This window comes from Perca fluviatilis, chromosome 17 (genome assembly GCF_010015445.1).
Source record: "Perca fluviatilis chromosome 17, GENO_Pfluv_1.0, whole genome shotgun sequence".
In the NCBI taxonomy this organism is placed as follows: Eukaryota; Metazoa; Chordata; class Actinopteri; order Perciformes; family Percidae; genus Perca; species Perca fluviatilis.
In genome coordinates, this window is record NC_053128.1 from 22,848,607 (window position 1) to 22,872,087 (window position 23,481).

The window sequence follows — 23,481 nt, forward strand, 5'->3', positions numbered from 1 at the left end:
TAAGGAAACATCCAAGGCTGCAGGGAACAATGGCCCAATCCTAAAGTCCGGACTCACAGACTCACGGACTTTAGTGCACGTCCTCGCAAAATTCGTAAGGGCTTAGGGTTGTTCAAATGTCGAATTTCAATGGCCGTGAGGGTTTGCGTACACACTTACCGAGCCCTTTCCGTGAGCCTGCATCGATGCAGACTTCACCAAAGGGAATTACCCACAGTTCAAAGCGTTGTGACGTTTACAAAGGTAAACAACAGCACGACATATGACCACGGAACACAGACCAACCTGTTGTCCAGCTTGTAAAACAAGAGTTTGAAAAAATTTGGAATCAGGCAGCCGTCTCCTTTGCCTTGGCCGTGTGGAAAGCAAAAAACTTAAAATGATAATTCCCAAACCGGGAAGTGTCAGCAACATCTTTGTTATTGAACGTTGCCAAGGTAACGTGATCTCGTGAAGCGCTGTCCCAATCCCATTTCTACCTATCTGAGCCCATGTGGCCTCACACACTCACTCACTTAGCACCTGAGATCAATTAAGTCTGTGAGTCTTTAGTCCTTAGTCCTCAGGGCTCACTTTGGGATTGAGCCACTGACACACACTATTACACTCACCCTATATCTGTCACTATACTCATAAACAAACTTGAATGTTCACCGAGGTAAAATGTCAGGTTATATGAGCAAAAAGGACGTCACATTTGGATTTAATTGCTACAGCCAATTGCTATTAACTGAACAGAGCTGGAGTCACACAGTCAGTATTCTGGTATTTGCTTACAGTCTGAGAAACCAATCCAAATTGGATTTTGTTTGGAGCATACTGTTGGACACAGCCTTAGAAACAGCCCCCGTGACAGGCTGGTCTGCTGCTTAAAAACCTGAGCCTCCTGCTGTTGCTTTCCTCGAACAGATTCCTCTGAGCCTCTTCCGTCCCATATGAGTGTGTAGAGATTTTTGGTTGAGAACAAAAGATAAGTGGGTTTGTGTCATTACATTGTTTCCAAAAAATGACCTCATCCTTGTTAACAGCAATATAAAAATGCAGAAAACACCCCCAAAATAGTTTTTTTGCAGGCTACCGTAGTCTTTGCTCGGTAAATATTACTCTACTACTGTCTGTGGTTGGGTTTGTCTGCAGCAAACAACAGGCCACCAGGGAAGATGTCAGTATGGAAAGTGTGGCTGTGGCTTAGAATATGGAGGGACTACACAGGTCCTTTAAATTTATTTTTAAATATACATACAGTCCAAAAGGCTCTTTTAAAAATCTCACCCACACATGATTCATTTAAGTCATCTCCTGTTTCCCTAGAATCAGTAGATGACAAAAAGATCTGTGTTCACTGAAAAAAAAAACTCTTAAAGAAGCTTTTAATCCCAAGATACTGAAGCTGAGCAGATTCTCTTGCTGAAAACCACATCAAACAAGCTCGCTCTCCCTCATTCCTCTAATTCGGAGCATGTCTGTCCCATCTTTACAACCCCCTTCATCTGGGGCCTCAGGTAGGGTTTCCACTTCCTGGTTGTCACAGTTATGGCTCATTAAAGAGCTCTCTCTCTCAGCAGGAAGGAAACTCAGTCCCCTCAGATCCTGTTAATGTGTGTGGTTCCGAAATATTGATGCTGCCTGTCACCAGTGTACATCTTGTCTGCGTTAACATTAACCCAGATAGCGGGCACCCTAATGACTATCAGATGCTGCATTGTGACACTGATGTCCGAGTTGTTAAACAAGTGAAAAGTCACTGTTTGAATGCATAAAGGGTCAACCTGCAGCAGGCTGTGTTGTAATCCTTTTTTATAGTCACGCAGACTTAGTCTCGCATTGCCAGACCTATCTCCACAGTGCTAGTCCACACAGCATTCCGGAATTAAGAAAAACGTGCTCTGGTTCATTGGCATTTCTTTAAACCAATCAGAATCGTCTTACGTAATACGGTGCCTCTGCAAAATAGCCTCAGAAACAAACTTGTTTTGGTGGAACATGTGTACAGTCAAAAGTTGTTTTAGTCGTGCAACAAAAACTCAGATTCGACAGATTCTGGATTTACCCTGCAGAGATCTGAGGAGCAGTTAACCATAGTCCTCATAAATTGAACAGAGTTTAGAACGCCAACACAAAGAAAGCGGAAGGTGAGGGACATCTGGCCGAAAATGAGGGACACCCGGGCGGAACAATCCCGCAAATGAAACCTTGTCGATATAGACTAGTGAAGACTAGATACATAGATCTGCCCCACAGCCTTTTAAATGGGCAGGAAGTCTCGACAGTAAAGTTATTGAGAGGTTGACTGTGGAAAAAGCTTATGAAGCTGATGCTCCTGCTATTTAAAGCAGAGAATATCTGGCTTTCAGTGTCACACAAATGATGTATCAATGTGGACAGAGCTGAGGCAGAGAAAGGGTAATCCTCTATGATGCTGCCACTTTGCCACATTTTATAACGGCTCAGCTTCATCATCCAGATCCCCCCTGGGGACATATGCACCACCTTCTCGGCCGGCAGAGATGCTGATGTATATGACAATGCAAAATCCTTTGATTAACATGTCAGTGTTTTAAACATATTTCTTCTGTGATAATGTGTGAGAGTTGGTGTGCTACCAAAAAAAACTGCTCGGATATAATAAAAAAATTTTGTTAGAGAACACATTGTATCTGTTCCAAACAGCCAATGAAAAAGAATATGGATTTATCTATTCAACATAAATATTCCTATACTTTGCCAGATTTACAAACCAAAAGCCAGTCAGTGAGCCAGAATTAAGTTTTAAACATCCTAACTCAAATAGTCTTTGGGATATTATTGCATCTCATCAGCCCTTTCTTTGATCCCCACAGGGAGCCATTTTCTTACCTGGAAACAAAGTTACAGAGCATCCAACCAGCGGCGATGAAGGGGGGAAATTTCTCTTCGAGGTCATTCCAGGTAAGACGAAAGCAATTTAATCAGTTTTTATCTTTACTGAGGACAAAATGATGATAGCAATGTTGACTGGAGCATGACCAGGAACAAAAACATATGTTTTTTTAATCACTCTTTTCTGCAGCAAATAAATGTGGGTGACGTCTTAAACTCTGTGAAAGTAGTCTGATTTTATACATGCTGCTTTTGATGTTAACCATTCTATTTGCCTGCTGTTTGCCTGGATTGCATATATACATATGAAGTTATAGAGTTATAAAATGGACTTTTCTATTTATTTAGGATCCACATTAGTTGTAGTAGTAACAACTATTCTTCCTGGGGTCCACACAAAAGATAAAACAAAACAAGAAAATCAACGTTACATTCATACTTATATATGATATACCATATGAATACCATATTATCAATACAATATTGGTAAACACAACATTAATCCACATTCACATCCCCACTATCATGTCATTTGTGTTAAATGCAGAGGCAATATGTTCCAGTTTGACATTGCCCTATACATTACAGTTACAGTACACTTTTATTTATATATATATATATATATATATATATATATATATATATATATATATATATATATATATATATATATATATATATAGTCTACTGTTTTTCTTTAAAGGAATTGTTTTTGTGAGACAAATACTCATTTACTTTGTTACCGAGAGTTAGATTAGAATATTGATACAACTCTCTGAGAGCGGTATCAATCATCTCATCTAACTCTCGGCAACAAAGCCAATAAGTGGGCCTCCAAAAATGTTAAACTGTTTAGTTTAGTTTAGTAAGCTGACTTAAACCACTGACCACACATACTCCCACACATAAACTCAAAGACGAACACATGCGCAGATGCCAGGAGACTGTATGGAAACATGGCCGAGTACAACACAAAGGAATAGTGGGGTATTTTCCCAGGCAGAGCGGTGCCAGGAATGTGAGTCTATGGAATAGATATTTAAAACACACATGCACACTGGGGAAATAGAGACAGCTGGTAAAAGATACAGTAGCGCAGTGCAGCAGCCGCACCAGTTGATCCATCTACAGTAAAAAGATTGCAGAAGACACCGGATGTGTGCAACAACTACTAGCATTTTATGTCTCTTTATCTTTCCCCTGGTGTGTATCCACTGTAGTTCTCTCAGAGGAAACCAACATATAAGTATCAAGACATTTTCTCACACGATTTGTGGCTCCCATTGGACACACACAAACTGGAAAACAGTGTGACCCGGCAGATAATGGCGAAGATAACGTTTGTCAGTAAAAGGTTAATTAAAGGCTGAGACTGAGCCAAAATTAAATAAGTAACTTGGGCAGCTGGTCAGAGCTGACAAATGAAAAGTCCAGATGTGATCTTAATGATGCTTTTGTTTTTGGATGCAAATTAATTTGCTGTTTTGTTTTTTTAATAGTTACTACAACAGATGAGGATTAACAGTTTCCTGCAGAGATAATTTCATGCAGCCACTCCATGTTCACATTGAAAAAGTCAACTTGTGATTAATAGTTCTCATGGTTGGAAGTGGTGGTTGTGTTAGATAGAGAAACAATTCAACAGTTTGATGTCCATATGTTTGTGTGCCTATGCCATGGTAGAAAATGACATTTTGATGTATCAGCACTTGTGCTGTCAAACGATTAAAATATTTAATTGCGATTAATCGCATTAAGTCATAGTTAACTCGCAATGAATCGCAATTAATTGCAATTAATCGCAATTTATCGCACATTTTTATCTATTCTAAATGTCCCTTGATTTCTTTTTGTCGCCTGGCTTTGACGAGGGGGCGGAGAATTCGCATCAGCTGTGTGCTTGGCCATCAAGTGGTATTTTGATTTCGTATTTGCAATCATAGCTCAGTTTACAACGACAAAACACACAGATCACTTTGGTCTTGTCAGTGGAACCATTTGGCAACTTTTCAAAAGTAAACTTTCCATTCAGAATCTTATTGGCATCCATTTCGGCATCTAGCACTCGCCATCCGCTCCAAACATAACATTAGCCTACTACTCTTTGGCCGGCTCGCAAGCCCAAACAAGTGTGTGCGGCGTGCCGGTTATTTTGTTTCCGGTCTAGCTAGATCCGGTGTGGTGTTGTAGTTTTTCTAACATTACTAGTTGTTGCAACAGCATGTGAAAAAAACTACAAAGTTTGCTATGCCAAAAAGAACGTTAATCTCACAATAAAAAAATTGACGCCGTTAATAACACGTTTTACTGACAGCACTAATGTAGTGGTAGTTTCCTCTATATAAAGCAGCATTCAGTGTCTAAAAGCATTAGATATGAGGGGATTTGATGGTATTTTTATGCTGTTTCATCACCTCTCAGATCAGGTTATAGAAATATTACCTTTATTTGCCAAGTACATTTACACATACAAGCAGTCCCTCCATTTCAATTTGTGAGATTGTTGTCACCAGCGTATAGTAGATACGTGGGAGCGCCCAATTACAGTAATGGAACCCACTTCGCTTATAGTATAAAGGGACATGGGACCGCGTAAGGAGGTTGGTTGGGGTGATGGATGGGTAAAACACAGGACTTTCACCCAGGAGACCGGGCCCGTTCCGTTTTGGCGCTTTTCAGTATCCCGTGTTTGGCGATTTTCAGCATGTGTTTTTTGTTGTTTATTGCCGTTTATTAGCGTGTTTATGTGGCGGCGTTTTTGCGACTTTGTAGTGTTTTTTTGTTAAGCCTTCCCCAATGTTTCTTCCCTAAACCCAACCGTTTATTAGTGTGCTTTTGATGTTTCTTCCCTAAACCCAACCGTTTATTAGTGTGTTTTTGTGACTTTCTTGTGTTACTAAAGCCTTTCCCTGCATTATTTTTCTAAACCCAACCATATCTATGTTTTTGTGCGTGATGCTGTTCTCGCGATAACACACAACATGGTGACGCAAGCTGCGTGCATATAAAACGCACCGGTCCCCATTACTTCAATTGGAGCGCTCCGCGTATGTAATGCACGTAGAATTTCACTTTCGCGTACACATTGCACGTATTTCACAGGCAGAAACCCGTGTTATTTGTACGCCTTCGAGTGAGACCGGGTTGGGCCCAAAATGCCTGATTTCGCTGGAGCTTTTGTAAAAAATTGCGATAAAAGTTGCAATGTCTTTTGTATGTTTGTTGCAATGAAGTTGCGGGAGACAGTGAAAGTTGCAAAAAAGTTTGCGATGTCCAACTGAAAAATACCTATATACAAATAAATGTGTTTTTAGTATGATATTTATATGCTGTTGACACAACCATTGTAGCTACAGAGCTGAGAACTATAATTGAAACTGTGTGTGGCACATAATTCCAAGCCTAACATTACTGCTGAAATGCATGACCAGAACATAGGGTTTAATGTTGCAGAGGATCGGGGACATCCAGATCAGATCGCATCAGTGTTGTGATTATATATTTTAACCAACTTTTCGAAGGATGAAGATGGTGAAATATTCTAAGGCACTGCTGAATATGATCTCTGATATGAACCAAGTTGCCATCAGTCTTATTCCAATTGATTTTGTAGTACGACTTTGATTACAGTACACTAAAGAATTCAATCTTCCCATGCTTCACTGACTCAATGTTCTCCCTTTAGGTCTCATTTTCATTTTCCTCTTTCCAGGTGCTCCAGTATACGTTTTAACACGTGAAGCATGTGAACAGAAATTGGTTGTGTGAATTGATGTGGTTTTTTTCCTCTGGAGAAAATATGTGGTGTATTGACAGCTTTTCAATTTCTCCTGACTTATGAGACTTAGGGCCCTATCACTTCACGCACAAGCAGATCTGTTTCTTCTCCTGAAAATCTCTCCTTCCTGCTTAGCAAATCTGCCATCATAATAGCAATGTGCCAAGGTACAAATGCGCCTGGCTTTTAAAGGGAATGGGAGATGACACTTTGATTGATTAATTGCATGTTACTCCCAAAACACACCAATGATTAATTAAGACACTAAGTACAACCCTTTTGATCCGTGCGCCAGGCGCATGGGACCCTTTTTTCCGCTGGTAAACTAGCAAAAAAAAGTCTCCGCCACTACAAACAGTTTTAATCTTTTTTCCCCCACTGGACCAGACTGTATAAGCTTCTGTAAAAAAAACTGAAAGAGGGAGGAGTAAATTTGAAATCCAGTGACTCAGTTTTCTCTGCCTGCAAAAGCAGGCATAACATAATTTGTACAGTTTACAGCTGCCGTGTTCCACTTAACTCACCTTACAAGGTTGTCAAATGTTCCAAGTATCTAGGGCATCTATGTTGGATATGGAGGTTTTATGAAAGAGTTTGGTGTTTCTTTTGTAGCACTAGTAATGGTGAATGTGGTCAAATATCTGTCAGGAGCAGTTCAAAATTAAGCAGCTCATGTTTTGTATTGTTTCAGTACTGCATGGTTTTGAGGACACAGAGATAATGACTGTACTAGTATTTTAAATGACTGATGAGGCTTACTTCATTGTATGTAACATTTTCTTCTTTTTGTCCTTAACTAGTTGGCATGTGTTGTTTTTCTTCTTTGTTTTTTGAATAAAATGCTCTTATATAATATACACAGAGGATGTATACTTTTTGTTAAGTTAAAAATAGGAACTAGTAAGAGGTGGAACACTCGGATCCCTATATATTGTATACCCATACTGCAGTGCTAAATAAAGGCCACAGACAGTAGACTGGAAACAGCAAGACTGGCTCTGTCCAAAGGTAACAAAATACAGCACCTCTAAAGCTCATTATTTAAGACGTTATATCTCCTTATTTGCTCTGTACAAAAGTGTAAAAACAACAAGTTTTGGTTTTATGAGTGTTTACTAAACCTGTTTCTTATGCTAAACTAAGATAACCAGCTGGCTGTAGCTTCAAATTGAACAGATATATATGAGTGTTATTGATTTTCTCTTTTACTCTCTAATTAAGAAAACAAATAAGCAAATTTCCCAAAATGTCAAATTATTCCAAGTACCAAGTTGCGTAGTTTCGGTACACGCTATCAGTAGTAAACGTTTTATTCAAACTATCAAAGGCCAAGCTTGTTATGGTCAAGTCTCCGATGCTGTATAATCACTCACGCAAACATGTAGATTTAAATGTGACTATATCTGAATGTTCACTACAAGGGCCTCTGGGTTGTTAAACCAAAACAAGGACTCAACAGACTTGAATTCTCTAAAATACCACTAATACTACTAAACTGTTTTCGCCATTCTGAAAGCCCTATGGAGAAAAAGAACATGGCTTGTTATGAGACTGCAAATAAAGAGGTCTTAGAGAAGCAGAGAGAGCAAATGAAAGGAAAACACAACACATATATTCCACTGGTCTAAATGGGGCCGTGCAGTTTGAACACAACACATGGACAGTCTCTGGCAGACAGACAGACAGGATGTGATGGGGGTATGGAGCAAGGGAAATGGGGTGGAAGTCAGAGTTGTACAGAGATGTCCGTTGTCTTGCAAGGGTGCTGGTGAGCTCTGAACACGAGCTGGGTATCGGGTGACTGCCAGGGGCTTGAATAGCAGCATCAGGACATCTGTGCCGACTCTGCTCTCAGATTAAGACACAACTCTGTATTTTTAGATTTTCTGGAGAGTTTTACTTAGTTACTCTGTGCTAGTGATAGACCGATTATTTACCCTAGCCAATTATCAGTGCGTTTTTTTGGCAGTTTGCAGATTATGTGTATCGGCGTTTTATTTGCCTGATACCCAATAAAGTTACTTAATTAAAAAGTGGCTCCGCTACAGCTCTGTGTCTGTCCCTCTGCTTCGGTTTCACTCACCATTGAGTCTGACCTCATGTCCCGCCCACAACACTTTCTGACTATCTTTTACCATGTATTATGTTGAAAGTTTCTAATTTATTAAATAATTGCTTAAAGCATTTAAACAAAGTTTTGTGTTGGAGTTTGTAACATTCCAAAATCTTAATTTTGACTTAAAGATATTTTTTTATTTTCACTGTAAATGCATATCGGTTCCAAATATCAGCCATCGGTTTCATTAAAGGTCCCATGGCATGAACATTTCACTTTATGAGGTTTTTTTAACATTAATATGCGTTCCTCCAGTAATTCTGCACCAAGGCTGAATTTCGGGAAACAGACTTCAGATACAGTATTAGGGGACCACTAAGGCCTATATAAAAGCATCCAAAGAGCACCATGTCATGGGATCTTTAACTACTAAAATCGTTATCGGCCTTGAAAAACCAGTATCGGTCACCCTACTCTGTGCCTTGAAAATGTTCCGAAAAATCTCTGCAACCTTTATTCACCTGTGTTGTGGGCACTCTGATGCTTTTTCTTTTCCTCTCTCTTGTCATGGTCTCTTTCACTGCACACATCCACACCTGGATGATGAGTGCGGAAGAGAGGGGGCTTATGAAGCAGATTCACCACATGGCTAACAATATTTAGACCAGAATCATTTGTTTATTATTAACTGTATGACAGAGGCACACAGGTACAGACACAGTGGGGCTTTTGTTTTGCTCGCCCACACCAAGACTAAGCACCAGTGCAGTCTTCCATCACACTGACAGGTTACAACATGTGCAAGCACACATGGGCCTGTGCTAAAGCGAAGAGGGATTAACAACCAAAATGCACGTGTACAAATATTTTGTTCATGGCATTAAATGTTTATTTTGCAGATTATCTATGCAGAACATTTTCATGCCATGCACATTATGATAGAAGACATTTTTCTGTGTAGCCACATTTGGATGCACCTGCAAACTTTTCTAAATTCTGAAACTTCCTAAAGGGATCACAGAAAAAGGTAGCTTCTTAAGAGTATCTCTCATACACTGACAGAATTAAAAAAAAAAAAATTCTCGTAGTCCATACATCTAGAATACATATCAGAACATCCTGCTGCTCAGGATCAGCGTGCAGTATTGTCTGATGTTGGTGAATCCACCAAAGACTGTCAGGTATGATCTGAATACAGCTGTGTGATATAACTGGATCTGGGTTATGAGACTGTAATACAATGAGCAAGCAGAGCCTGCCTTTAGCTATGATGAAGTTAGTCAAAATGGCACAGACTCTTCATTTATTTACCTGTTGAAGCTGCATGAATACCTGTAGCGAAATGTCACTCTCCGTGGTGATCCAACTGTGATTCACCATCCCAGTCATATAAAACAAGAATAAACACAGGAAACACTCCCCGCTGTGATTTTGATGGAGAAAGAGTGCACTCCTCTATCCCTAAGCTCTAATAAACACAAGATGTTTGGCTGCAGAGTTCAGTATGACACGCACACACACACACACACACACACACACACACACACACACACACACACACACACACACACACACACACACACACACATACACACACACAATATTTTGCTCTCTCTCTCTCTTTCGGTTTCTCTTGATAGCCTGGTTGGAGTGGCTGGTCAGGCCACAGCAAATCACCGCTGCTGAATTATGGGAATATTTCCCCGCTCACCCCAGAGGCCACCATCCCTTCATTCATGGGAGGACCTTGGCATCATGCTGCCATGAGCAGGTGGACAGCCTCAAGCATAATGACTGTTTACAGGGCAAAGCCTGAGTCTATAATACATACCTGAAGAGTTTCCTCTTTAGTATCTAAGGGCACATGTTTTGGCTTCAGCTTATTGTACAAAGTAAAGTTATATCTAGGTATTTCCTCATTTTGAGTTGACACAGTGTTGTGATTAAATTGGGATGAAGAAAAGGCTCAGAGCCCCTGTCTAAATAGAGGCCATAGTGCCCTCATGTGGTTTTCTGTGTCACTGCAGTACTGCGGATAGTCCCCTAATCCAATCCTGTCTATAAATTAATCTTTTTTGCATTGAATAAAATGGAGTGCATTTTCATATATATCCTTTATTTGCCAAGTACATATATGTACAGCTTTTAACGAGGAATGTACCCTCTGCATTTAACATATACAATATGTACATAAACATATACATATATTGTCACAAATGGAAGCAATGCACTAACGTATAAATCTTCACGAATTCTGCAAGATTTTAGTCTTTGTGATGAGAGTTAATATCTACATACATGTACAGTAATGACTATAGTGCCGAATTTACTTAAGTTACTAACATTCACTAAAATATGATTGAATTCATAAATTTACAAATACTTTAATTGCTTGGATTATAGCCTACACTGTTGGTATTTGAGTGGGAAAATTGTTTTATCGACTAATTAGTAATACAGTAATTAACAGTTACTGAGCAATAACTGAGTAAACTCTATCCACTGATAAAGACTGCCAGACGCAATTGAGAGCTCTGGAAAAAGCTACTAAGTGGACCTTGAGTTCACTTTTTTTTGTTTTATTGCAGTTCTTTACATCCTGGTTTTACTATTACTTTGCCATTTAAACAAATGTCATCAGTGATAACATTTAATGAGTTTCATATGTAAATTAGTTTTTGGAGTCAGTGCGTCCTTGAATATCGCTCCATCATTATCATGACATGCATGCCTGATGGATAGCTATATAGAGCCACCTTGGTGACCTCTGCAAAGACTTATGAGTGTCATATGTCACTGAGGTGAATGTGTTATTAATTATGTGACTTGTGTGACTGAGTTATGATAATCACAATGTAAATATGAGTCGGCAGGCATGGCAGAGTGTGAGTAAATCAGACTGGACATGCACAGAAGATGCTAATGTATAGAGGTTTTGACGTGTGCAAAAATGCACGCCCAAACCCAAAAAAGTAGGCTACTTCCCGGAACCAAACCGGACCCGTCTATTATTCGAAAGCTGGGACCCGGATCCGCGTAGAACCAAGAAATGTCAGACTCGAACCCGACTGTACCCGGGAGACAGAGACCCGATTGGCACCGATTTTAGAACTGATTACTATTAACAAGTAGGGCTGCATGATATGAGGAAAATATCTAACTGCGATTATTTTTGACTGATATTGCGTTATGATTCAAGATATTGGAGTGAATGATCATTTTTGTATAATTTTTCAAATTTTCGTTGAAAAATATTAAAATTTAATTATGGTTAAATGATAATGTGTGTTATTTTAGCAAGGATCTGTAGGCTAACAAACAATGATTTTTTTCTTTAGTCTGTAGGATACGATATTTGCAAATCTTCAGCCTGACCTGTGCTCTTTGACCTTTCACCTGCCAATCGCGCGCACCATAGATGTATAGGCTCGCGTAGGTCATTTGGTACCACCTTGGCCCCACACACACACACACACACGCACACACACACACACACACACACGCACACATTCTTCTATCGTGATTGCAGCTGTCTGATCTTCACTCTGGTATTACCTATGGGTATTACCATAGGCCTAATGGAACCCTAAGTAGGTATACATTTGAAGACCTCTAGCATAGAGACCCTACTTATCGTTATTATTCTGGTTATTGAGTGAAAATCTCTGTCTTGTAATTTATTTTTTGGTTTATTATTTTATGTTGTTTGAAAAATAAAAAAATTAAAACAAACTGTCATTGGATGATCAGTCTAGGAATGTGCTTTATCAGGATAACATGCTAATCTTACCTAAACCTATATACAGACTTCTAATTAAAAAGTAATGACTGAATGATTACTATTGGAGGGTGAAGACAGACATGCACTTATAAGACTACAGACCACTGTAGGCCTACTGTTCATCTGGCATGTGGAATATAAGCACCTAAAGTTGATGATGGGAAGATGGATGGGTGAAATGAATAAATAAATAAAAAAGGCCCAAGCCAGCAGGGGGGGCTTTAATACCCCAAACAATTATTCCACTTGTTCGTGGATGGTACTAAATATGGCAGGCTGAGAATATTTAGCTCTAGGCACCAGTGTATAAGCCCCCAGTGGAGTACCTTAGAAAGTATATGAATCTGTAGTGTGCTGCTGACATTTCAGTGTCAGGATATATGTATGTATTGTTTTTTTTCATGGATAACTTCTGGTGCTGGCATTGGTTGTATGTGTATATACTGTATGTGTGCACTCTTTTGTTTAATCAGGTTCAATGACCACTGGTGCAGCTCATGTTTATTTCAGAGAGTTAGTACAGAATATTAGTATTATATTAGTTTTATAATCAAGTTTTATCCTCTCATGTCAGCCTCATCTGTAGCTCTACAATGCACACATTACCATGGTGTTTATGGAGTGCCTGAAAGACCTTGGGCTATTTTAAGTCCACAACAGGCTCACAGCTTAATTTACGGTTCTATAACAAGGCATGCTCCAAAGAGAAGCAACTAGTTTGCACACAAAACCAGGAACTTTAAAATCTTCCTATTATTTATTGTATAGAGTTTTGGTTTTTAGTTCACACCTTCCTTAATGCGCAGGTGTGTGACAGTCCATGCTCTTTTAAATATGTTGATATAATCAAGGAAAGGCAGATTTCTTTGTATCGCACATTTCTACAACAAGTCAAAGTGCTTTACATAAGACATAAAAGTAATTAAGACAATATATAAAAGAGACACAAGAAAATGGGTTAAACATACATATGGATAGGATTGTAAAAGAGTAAAATAAAATAGAACATGAAATAAGAAAAAATAGAATCAAACAGATCAAGCAGAAGAATAAAGATTACTGCACAGCCCCAGTGAAGACAGATCAGGTACATTCAATTAAAAAGAATCAAACACCGTCAAAGAAATAGTTCACATAGAGGAGATTTCAAAGAAAAAGGTGTGGCAGTACAATGTACAAGATACGCATCAAGTGTCAAAGGGAAAAGAAAGATGATAAAAGTAAGAATCTGCAAAGAAAAAACAAAGAGAAAAACATATAAAAATAGATCATAATTTAAATAAAATACACTATTTTACAACAGGGTTAGTCATCAAACTCCAAGGATCACAGGGAGAAAACCCCTCCCAGCTATATTAAATGAAAAAGCTCCAGGAAATATAATTACTTCTCCACCTCTTACACCCACTTCACTGCATAGCTAGAATATATATTAATCCATACACAAGTTTGATCAAATTAATCTGACACAGGATATAAACAAGAAGCAGCTTTCTGTTTCAGAGGTTTTGATATATTGATTTAATTAGCAGTTGGATGTATAGTGCCCATACAAGGCATACTTCTAATGCATCGTAAATCCAAGAGGAATAAAGCATTGTCAAGGCATGCATTAAGAGGGTAAGCAGTGAAATGTATGGATATTGTGTTAAAAATGAAGAAGCCCATAAAAGCATGAGTGACAAGATTGTGTTTTGCACATAATAGTGTTGACTATCTTAAATTGTACGCCCCCCAGCCCCCACTCTGTTCAGAGCCTGTGTCCTTTCTCTCACAAGAATTTGCTTTGTGATATGACATTTTCAAAAAGGTCAGAAACTGAACTTCTCTTTTCTCTCTCTTGTCTCAGTGTATGTTTGTGTATGTGTGTGTGTGTGTGTGTGTGTGTGTGTGTGTGTGTGTGTGTGTGTGTGTGTGTGTGTGTGTGTGTGTGTGTGTGTAGACATGTTTATGCACATCACATGTTTTTCTAGCGTGCTGTCTGTGGCCCAGCGGCATATGGCCTCCTGGAGGAGTTGTGGCCTGGCAATCTGCTGCTGTTGACATTTCTGCTATGGGGCCTCTGAGACTCACATCCCTTGTTGTTCTCTTGATAGCTGAATTTATGATCCCAAGCAGACCAGCGTTTACAAAGAGGCAGAGGACCATCAGACAGACTCGTATGGCTGCTATCAACGTCCTGGCAGCATAAAATGAGAGAATAGTCAAAAACAGACGTTTTTCATATTGAATTAGATCATGATGTCAAGTTTTCTTCCTCTGATGCAACATTCAGCGTAGAAAACAGTGAGCCACCGACTGGCTTCATTAGTAACCTTTTTTTCCAGGGGAGGGCGGATCTCAGGGGAAGATGTTTGTGATTGAGATTGTGACAGTTCAGTGTGCATTGTGTTGACATTATTACATTGTGTTTTTTTAGCCATGTTAGCGATATGAACAGCTATGTCATTCTGTTGGTTAGTCCACCACTTTGATGGTCCCCAGATGATGAATCATACTGATTGGGTGATCCCCTTTTATTTAGGGAAATATCATACCAACTATTGGATGGATTTCATGAAATTTATTAGCCATACTCATAGCCCCCGGAAGATGAATTCTAATGATTTTGCTGATTTTTACATAAAGCACCACAAGCAGTTCAAATGTTTCTGTTATCCAGTGAAATATCTCTATAGCTATAACATGGATTGGCACAACATTTTGTACACACATTCATGGTCCCTATAACACATTTCAATGACTTTGGAGATGACCTGGATTTTCCTCTAGCTCAACCATGAGGTTGCCATTTATGGTTTTGAGTGAAATATCTCGACAATTATGGACTGCAATGGAATTTGGTACGTACTTCTCAAGATAATTTGTGTTAACTTTTCATCTATCACCACAATCAGGTCAAAATCTAAAATGTGTCCAGTTCTAGAGACTAAATATCTGCAAAACTAACCCCCATCACCCTCAGCTGTACTTGGTCTTTGTACTAATGTCAGAAAATATTAGCATGCTAACACGCTAAACTATGATGGGAAACAGCTTGTAAACTAATCAACACTTCACCTGTATCATTGAAACTAAATTATTTAATTTGAAAGCAAAGACAAAGACAGGGCTGGATGCCAACTAAAATGTCTCTCACCATCCTTCCTGTCCAAATACCTCTGCTGCCATGGAAGCGGCTAATTGGAGTTAGCTAGTTGGAAGTGGAAGCTAAAAGTGCTGCTGGTTGATGCCAGTGAAGACCAGTGTGTTTTTGTTCAGTCTAAAATAGGACCTCTGAACCCAGTTGGTACTCCTTCCTCTGAAAGTTATTTGTAGGCTGGTAAGCTGCCTAGCTGCCAAAGCAGAAGCTTGGGAGGAGCAGATAATGGGGGCAAAATAGGATGATTTTTACACTGAGTAGTGGATTCACCATTTGGTGTCCCAGAAGGCAAAGGCCGGCCATTTCTCAGTGTGTCTTTGCAGAGGAAGGGAAATGCTGGAAATCAACTGGGGAAATAGTTTGAAGATGTAAAAAGTAATTTGGGAAATAAAATGGTAGAAAAAGGAGAACCATTTTGGAGTCTGAGAACATTTCCTTGGCAGAGGTTGCTGAGATAGTTAGAAAACACATTGATGTCAAGGCCGTAGGCATGGATGAATTCTGTCTGGATAAAGTTGGAGTGCTGTGATTGAAAAGACTCTTCAGTGTCACATAGAATTTAGGAGCAGCTCCATTGTACTGGCAGAAGCTGGAAGCAGAACATTTTGGGGATTGTGTCCTCAAACACAGACAACTCAAACTCCTTTCCGCTGAAAGCTTGTGACAAGGTGCTGGAAAGGAAAGTCTGTCTGACTGTCAAATGGATTTAAAAGTAACAATGCACACTCCTTTTTCAAAGCAGAGGAATCATTGTTTTACCCTCTCACAGAATGTTGAAAGGTTTGGAGTTTGCTTTGTGGATTAGGAAAAGGTCACTGACCAGGTTTTCCAAGGTAACATTAGAGGAGGTGCTGTCTGAGTTTGGGCTGCCAGAGCTGCAGCAGCAAGCTACTCAGTCATTGTAGACTCAGAGTGGAGATCTTTATAATGATCAGGTTTGTTAAAGGGGGCATTGGACTCTCTGACAAGGATGCCTCCCTTCTTTGTGGGATTTTTACAGACTGCTCATTAAGAAAGACGGTCTGGAGAGTGTTTAGTTCAGTGAAAGCTGAAGTTTGTAGAAAATATTGTCCTTTTATGGTTGTCAAATGCTGAGTGTGATGGCTAACATCTCTAAGTTTGACGCAATAGTTGTTAAGAAAAGAGATGGACTGTTACATCCAGCTGTTGGAAGACAAACTGCCCCCAAAGAAAGTAGTTTTTTAGGGTTATGCTAAGGAGTGAGGCTAAAATCAAGAGATTCACTTTCTGTGTCTTTATGCTAAGCTAAGGTAACCAGCTGCTGGCTTTAGATTCATATTTAATAGAAAAATATGACAGTAGTATCAACCTTCTCATCTCATAGCAAGAAAGCAAATAATTTCCCAAAATGTCGAAATATTGCTTTAAGGAAAGATGCACCATATATGTTTTCCCTCACGTCTACACATGCACATATGTGCACATAAAACACTTTCTTTTGTAAGTGGGAGGATACAACTTTCTAACAGCACATGAATATGAGTGATGGTTTTATATGTTGTCAGTATCTTCAACAGCAGTCTGATCAGCATTTACAGTCCTCTAATGTGTCTCAGTAACAACACAATGTGCAGTTTATGTATTTTAGTGATGGGACCAAAGCTCGTGGGTGCTCGCTTAATGGCTTAAACTGCACAGTGAATGATGAAGCCCATTTTTCATAAAGCCATGATTGAACAACCACTAAATGGGAAAAGGCAGCTGCAGTAACAACACAAGAGGACAACGTGTAGGATGAGTGGACATCCCAAAGTCGCCTGCGACACTTTGTATATTGTGTAGCAGGCTACAAAGTATTCACAAAACTGTCAGATAATGAAAAGATGATAAACGAGCAGCTTGTGGTGGTAAATGGCTTTGTATCAGAGCTGTGAAGGACAACAAATAAGATATTGAGAATGTAACGCAGCTGAACAAAAGACACATTTTACACACATTTATTTGACCCATGCATATATTCTTCGCATGTCAACCAGACACAGACTCTCGTGTGATGAGCTGAACTGCTGATTCAATACGTGACAAAAAGCAGGAGACCGGGGAATTGAGCATGTCCAAACAATAAGCTGCATACCTTTTGTATGTGGTGGATGTTGTTTGAAACATCCGCCTCATTCTCAACTACGCTCCTGTAAGAGAATCGCAGGCCTTCTTCCTTTCTTTCTTGTGCGTTATTATTCCTGTGTGTGAGAGTGTGCATGAGTGAGATCCTCTGCAGGAAATGCACTGAGGCCTGCAAACAGGCCACGTCTCTGGCCAAAGAGAGGGACAGGACAGGAAGCCCAGATGCTTACATAACAGCCTTATTGAGGGGATCGGTACTTGACATGTCACATAGCAATGTCCTCCATTAGCCTCCCACTCTAACTCCTGCTCCCACATGTACAGTATCAGGTTGGCCAGGTTTCACCGAGGGCACTTTTTGGCCTCCTGTGAAGTTTCTGCTGGACTACTACAGTATGTTTGTCTGCTGGGGACACTTGACTTGAATGTTCAGACCAATGGTATGTAAACTGATTTCTGTCTGGATAAATATTTAGATGTCTGCCCACTTCTCATTTCCCCCCCCTCTGAGTTCAATCCAACAGGTAGTGTTGTTCTTCAATCTTATCCTCCTCCAAGCTCAGATTGAAAACGGTGCCCTCTGCCATTTGATGGAAGCCAACGATGCGGGGTTCGCCTTTATGTCTGGATTGATAAATGATAAGGAGGCTATTAAAGACTCTCCTCCAAGAGGGAGAAACCCCAGTGTCTCAGTGCTTCTTGGCCACCAGTAGCAGCAGCCTCGTCGACCCTGCGCGGCTGTATTTATAGAGCGCTGCGGATGACTCATTTGGCCGAGTGCCCACTCTTCATTCACCAGATTTACAGGTCCCCACTTTGGGGAGGGCTGCTTGATTTACAACGCACCCCTCCCCCTCCACCACCACCAGCTCCCACCCCACCCCACCCCTCTCACTTCCTTCAGAGACCATCTTGCCTTCGGCTCGCTGTCTCACTCGGTTTCACTCGGCTGCTCTCTCCTACACTTCTTTCGTGTGTGACTTCGAAATATGCTTCCTCTGCTCTTTCAGCTCCTTTGACAGAAGTATATGCAGAGGAAAGGCTTCCGGAGAGGCAGACAGACTAGCCTTAGCCTGACCCTTGCCTAAGTGCTGCTGATTGGTGTGTCACATTGACCTGCCTTTGACTTAATAAAATGAAGTTTTAGGCTTAAGAATTATATGAGGTGGAGGGAAGCGAGAGGCAAAGGAAGGTGGAGGGGGAGAGTGGGAAGGATAGTAGTGAGTGTAGTGGAGTTTGTTTTAGCAGAAACAGAAGTAGATAAATCTATCTGTGGCACCGAACAAGAGCAGATGAAGAGGTGGCACCAGGTGGCCGGCAGTCAGCAGCGACAGCGTGGCTTTTGCTCCCTCAAGCTCCAGCTGAGAAGGGGGCCCGTCTTCCTCTGCGCCCCATGGATCTTAACTCCAACCCAGGTCTGTCTCTATACATTACTGTAATGAATACTAACATGTTTGTGTCTGGTTCGGAGCGTGTCATTACGATGGCAGTGATATTATTAGACTGGGTACTGTTTAAAGTTACGACTGAAGGAGGGGTTGAAGGATTTCTCAGGTAGCTTTACTTGTCTCAAACTTACTCTTACTTACTCTCTGTTCTCACTGAAGAAGTGTCTTTTCCATGTGCTGTCTATTCATCATGTCAGCAGATGGGTGTTTCACAAGATACAATTCATAGCTTATGTTTAATGCAGCTGTGATTTCAGATGAGCAGTTTATGATGCATGCATTCCTGATTTCCCTGCCGTTGTGGTGACATTGCTGCAGGTTCCTTTTTATTTGTCCACTATATAAACATCTGCAAACATGCTCTGTGAAGAGAAGAGTTATTATTACTCGCACAATGCTTAATTTCATATGCAGTAAAAATCTTTTTAAAGAGGGGCTTTGCTCTGTGGCACTGTAATGACAGGATGGGAATGACCATCAAACTCCTTCATGCTGAACATGTCATTCATTTATATTTTCAATACATTACACTTTCTACACACTGCAGTTTCATTTTCTTTTCATAAAGGAGATATACTTTTATATAACAATAACACTGTCCAACGCACAATAGTTTAGATAGTTTTAGTTTTTTTAAGTATCAAAATTGATGCGGCAGAACCAGAGATATTGTACCTTATTTATTCCACACATTTATATTCCTTGTCAAAACGTGGTGCCTACATTACCCACAACGCAACTCTTGCAACAATTCAGTCAGAACTCGTGTGTGTTGTGCTAACAGCAGCTAATGTTGCTTCAAGTGGTTAGCCACAAGCTAAGAGGAGCGGGCTACAGAGGTCTGGTGAGCTCACTTCTTTCTAACCCCACACCCCCAGATTTCTTTCATTTTCAAACTTGTAGTCTTCAATCCCAACTGATTCTGACTGAAATGGCATTCCGCTAGAGCCACAAAAGGCTTTATAAAACTTTTCACTTTTTTTTAACGTATACAATAGTACTCCCCAAGACTGTGATGTGTAACATCTGCAGTTTCCCTTTCCACTATATTATTAATATAATAAATACTAAAGCATCTGTATCTTACTACCAAGGTATACGGTAGCAAAGATGATCAAGCATATTATGTTGCACTTGTAAAATTATTTCACCTCATTGTTGGTATGTGTTGAAAATGTAATTAACCAATTGGATGTTATTGCAAACTATTTGCTTAAATGAAAGATGCCAACAAACCACATGTTTTACTGCCCTGCACCCTACTGATCATGACGTATTTCAACTTTAACTAAAGGAAGGCTATACTATTCTAACAACACTGAAATGATGTGTATAGGATTTAACCATGTGAGCCCTTGGAATAACTTGTATATTAACATAAGCCTTTAAACCATATATTGTATGTTGTTTAAATGCCACCCAGGTGTGGCTGTACTAGATATGTAGCTTTAAAAAAATCTTGCCAGAGGGAAGAAAATCATGCTAAGCAAAAAAAGGATTCTCATAGCTGGGTCAAATTTCACTTTGCTTGGCTGCTTGAGGCAGATAACAGAACAGACTTGTGAAATCATGGCTCCCAGCCTGCCTGTAAATCCATCCCGGTAAAGACGTTCTCAAGCAAAAATGTGTAGCAACAGATGGGAGAAAGAAGAAATACTCTATATGTAAAATATTGGAGCAGAAGTTCGATTTCAAGAATTGTTGACGGAGGTGAGGAGGAAAGTGAAGAGAGGTGTTTATGTTTGAGATGTTGAACTCAAAAAACTAAATGTGTAAAATACTTGGTTGGTTGAATTCAACACATCTCTCTCTTCAGCAAATAATAAGTGACTAGACAATACAACTAAATGACTGAGCATAACAATATTGAATGTCAAACTCGGTTTGACGTTCAGTGACACTCAGTTTTAGATTTTTGACTGCAATAGCACAGGTCTGAATCGAGAGACCTGACCGAACAACATTAACAACAGTTCAGCAACGCACACTCAAACACACAAGAGCCAATCTCGTCGTCAGCATTTCTCTGTCTCTTCACTTAGATCACCACCAATTTCTTTCTTTGACCCAGCTTGCCTGCACTCCCCCACTGCACTGCAGCCCTCTCAGGCCAGCAGTGCTTTGGCCAGCTTTGTCAGAGAAAACAACGAGGATGTGGAGCGGCAACGCAGACAGGACTGCTGCGATGGTCAAAATGAAAACATGCTTATCTTTGCCAAAGCTGATGGATGCTGTCCGTTGGCTGTCGAGATAAATGGGCGGCGAGTCAACATGCGGTTTTGTGGTGCATACGTCACACAGATATGTGTTAAAAGTATGTGGCACTGGCACAGACAGACTCAAGGGAGAGTTTATTACACAGTGACACATATTGCTTCTGCTCTGGGAACACATTTGCGATATCTACACTATCATATCGTGTCACTCATATTCCATCTCATCAGTCACTAAGTAGAAATATGAAGTGGTGGGATAGGCTCTTTCAGTGTGATGATTAATGAATGTCTACTATCTCTGCTTTCTATCAACAATAATGTTCAACTCTGACAGGCCCTTCAATCTCCAAAAGCAATCAAGCAAATGAAAATGTTGATTCAATGCCTCTATGACACATAACCATAGTGAGTTCATTTTTTAAATTACTTCAGGTGATTGAAAATCAGGAGGAGCCTTTTTCTTCAGGATTTTTTCTTCTTCACATTTTTGTTGCATCTCTCTGGTCTGGTCAAATGTCTTCAGCAACAGCACATCCAGCCAGACTCAAGCTTTTTTTGTTTCCTTTATGATCCACTTTTGTTGCTACTTCTCTTTGGATTTCATGGGGAAAGGCAGAATAAGTCACACAATAAACCAGAAGTCAGGTTTCTATAACCCTGTCTGAAAAGTTCAAAGGGCTTTCCCAAAGGCCAGCCTGACTCAGCCTACCAATTTTGGCTGTGGGGGAGTGCATCTGCCCTGAAGCCCTCATCAGCGCTAAAAGGTGATATTAGAAGGTATTAGTGAGCGGAGCAACAGGTACTTTGTCAAGTCCACTCCTTGTTTCATTCTCCGGCCTGGATAAAAGGAGGTTCAGTCCATTCGCAGAGTGCCAGGATGTTTGTCTACATCTATTCCTTCCATTCTTTATCTTAGTAATCAAGATGAAAGCTGCAATATCTGAAACATAAACAAAAACAAAGCAGCAGACTGAAGTGAATGACGTGCTGTTATGCTGCAGACAAAAATAACAATTTACTTACTATATCTCCACTTTTCACAGTAAAACATCCTGCAGAAAATAATTTGTAGCTGCAGCATCCTTATCTACATTTGTGTGTGTGCGTGTGTGTGTGTGTGTGTGTGTTCGTACACTGACAACATCCTGTATCTAAATCTAAACTAATTTAGAAATTGGACAAACATCGTGGGAGATCATTAGTTTTGGGTTGCAGAGTGCACACCAAGTATGATTTCCTGGCATGCACGCCACACAGATTTATAGTCTCCCGGCCATGAGTGCATGATATATACACTTGTCCAATTGGTGATCTGTCATAGTGAAATATGTTTACAGAACCATAAGGATGCCTACATGTTTCACACAGACACAAAGCATCATATGCATGTTACAGAGAATATAACTGTTTGAAGTGCGTATGGCTTTACAGGAAACATGAATTCTCTGATAATATGGTGATTATGCCATGCTGCAAACTAGTGTCAGGTTGATTTTAGAGAGCTGTCATGCAGAGCCACTCGCGGTTTTTCCTCTTGGATATGTACTGTATGTACTGCACCTTTCCAGAAACTCCCTCTGAAGTATCAGTCTGCTTGTATCACTGATGTAATGTTTCAGCCTCCCAGCATTGCGTGCACGTGTTCAAGTGACAACAGCTGCCAGTCCTCACCAAACCTCAACACTCCAAACATTTTAATGGGATATTTATCCCCCAGTCAGTAGTCACCGAAGCTGTCAGTGGTTTTAATGGTTCACTCGTAAAGATTTTAGTATTTTAACAAACCTCAAAGTCTTGTCATGTGTGGTTAATTTTACGTCATACTGCAAGTCACCACAGAAATGAATATGGGTTAAACAGAATGTTTGTGGTCAATGGCTAAGAGCTTTTATAAATGTCATTTGTGATTTATATTTACAATTGTCAGTTTAGGCTGTTAACACTTCAAGCTAAGTTAAATATTAAAGGATCATTCCAGGACTTCTTTTTTTGTTATTATTATTCTTTACATTTACTATGGATCATATATACTTTATACTCCTTACAACCATTTAACCAAAATATAGTTTATTTTACTTAATAAATAATTACTTAATTAATAACTTAATTTATAATC

The 23,481-nt window shown here is 39.9% G+C and overlaps 1 protein-coding gene across 2 annotated transcripts in view; it reads left to right on the forward strand.

Annotated features, from left to right (window-relative positions):
- The window catches only part of arhgap24 (Rho GTPase activating protein 24), a 68,224-nt gene that overhangs the window by 24,307 nt on the left and 20,436 nt on the right, over positions 1–23,481 (forward strand). The window contains exon 3 of one of the 2 annotated variants that reach the window (XM_039779009.1): positions 2,841–2,928. In XM_039779009.1, coding sequence (XP_039634943.1) covers positions 2,841–2,928 — 88 coding nt within the window. Of the gene's footprint in view, positions 1–2,840; positions 2,929–18,905; positions 19,117–23,481 lie in introns of those variants that run through there. The other variant, XM_039779010.1, reaches the window with a different exon arrangement.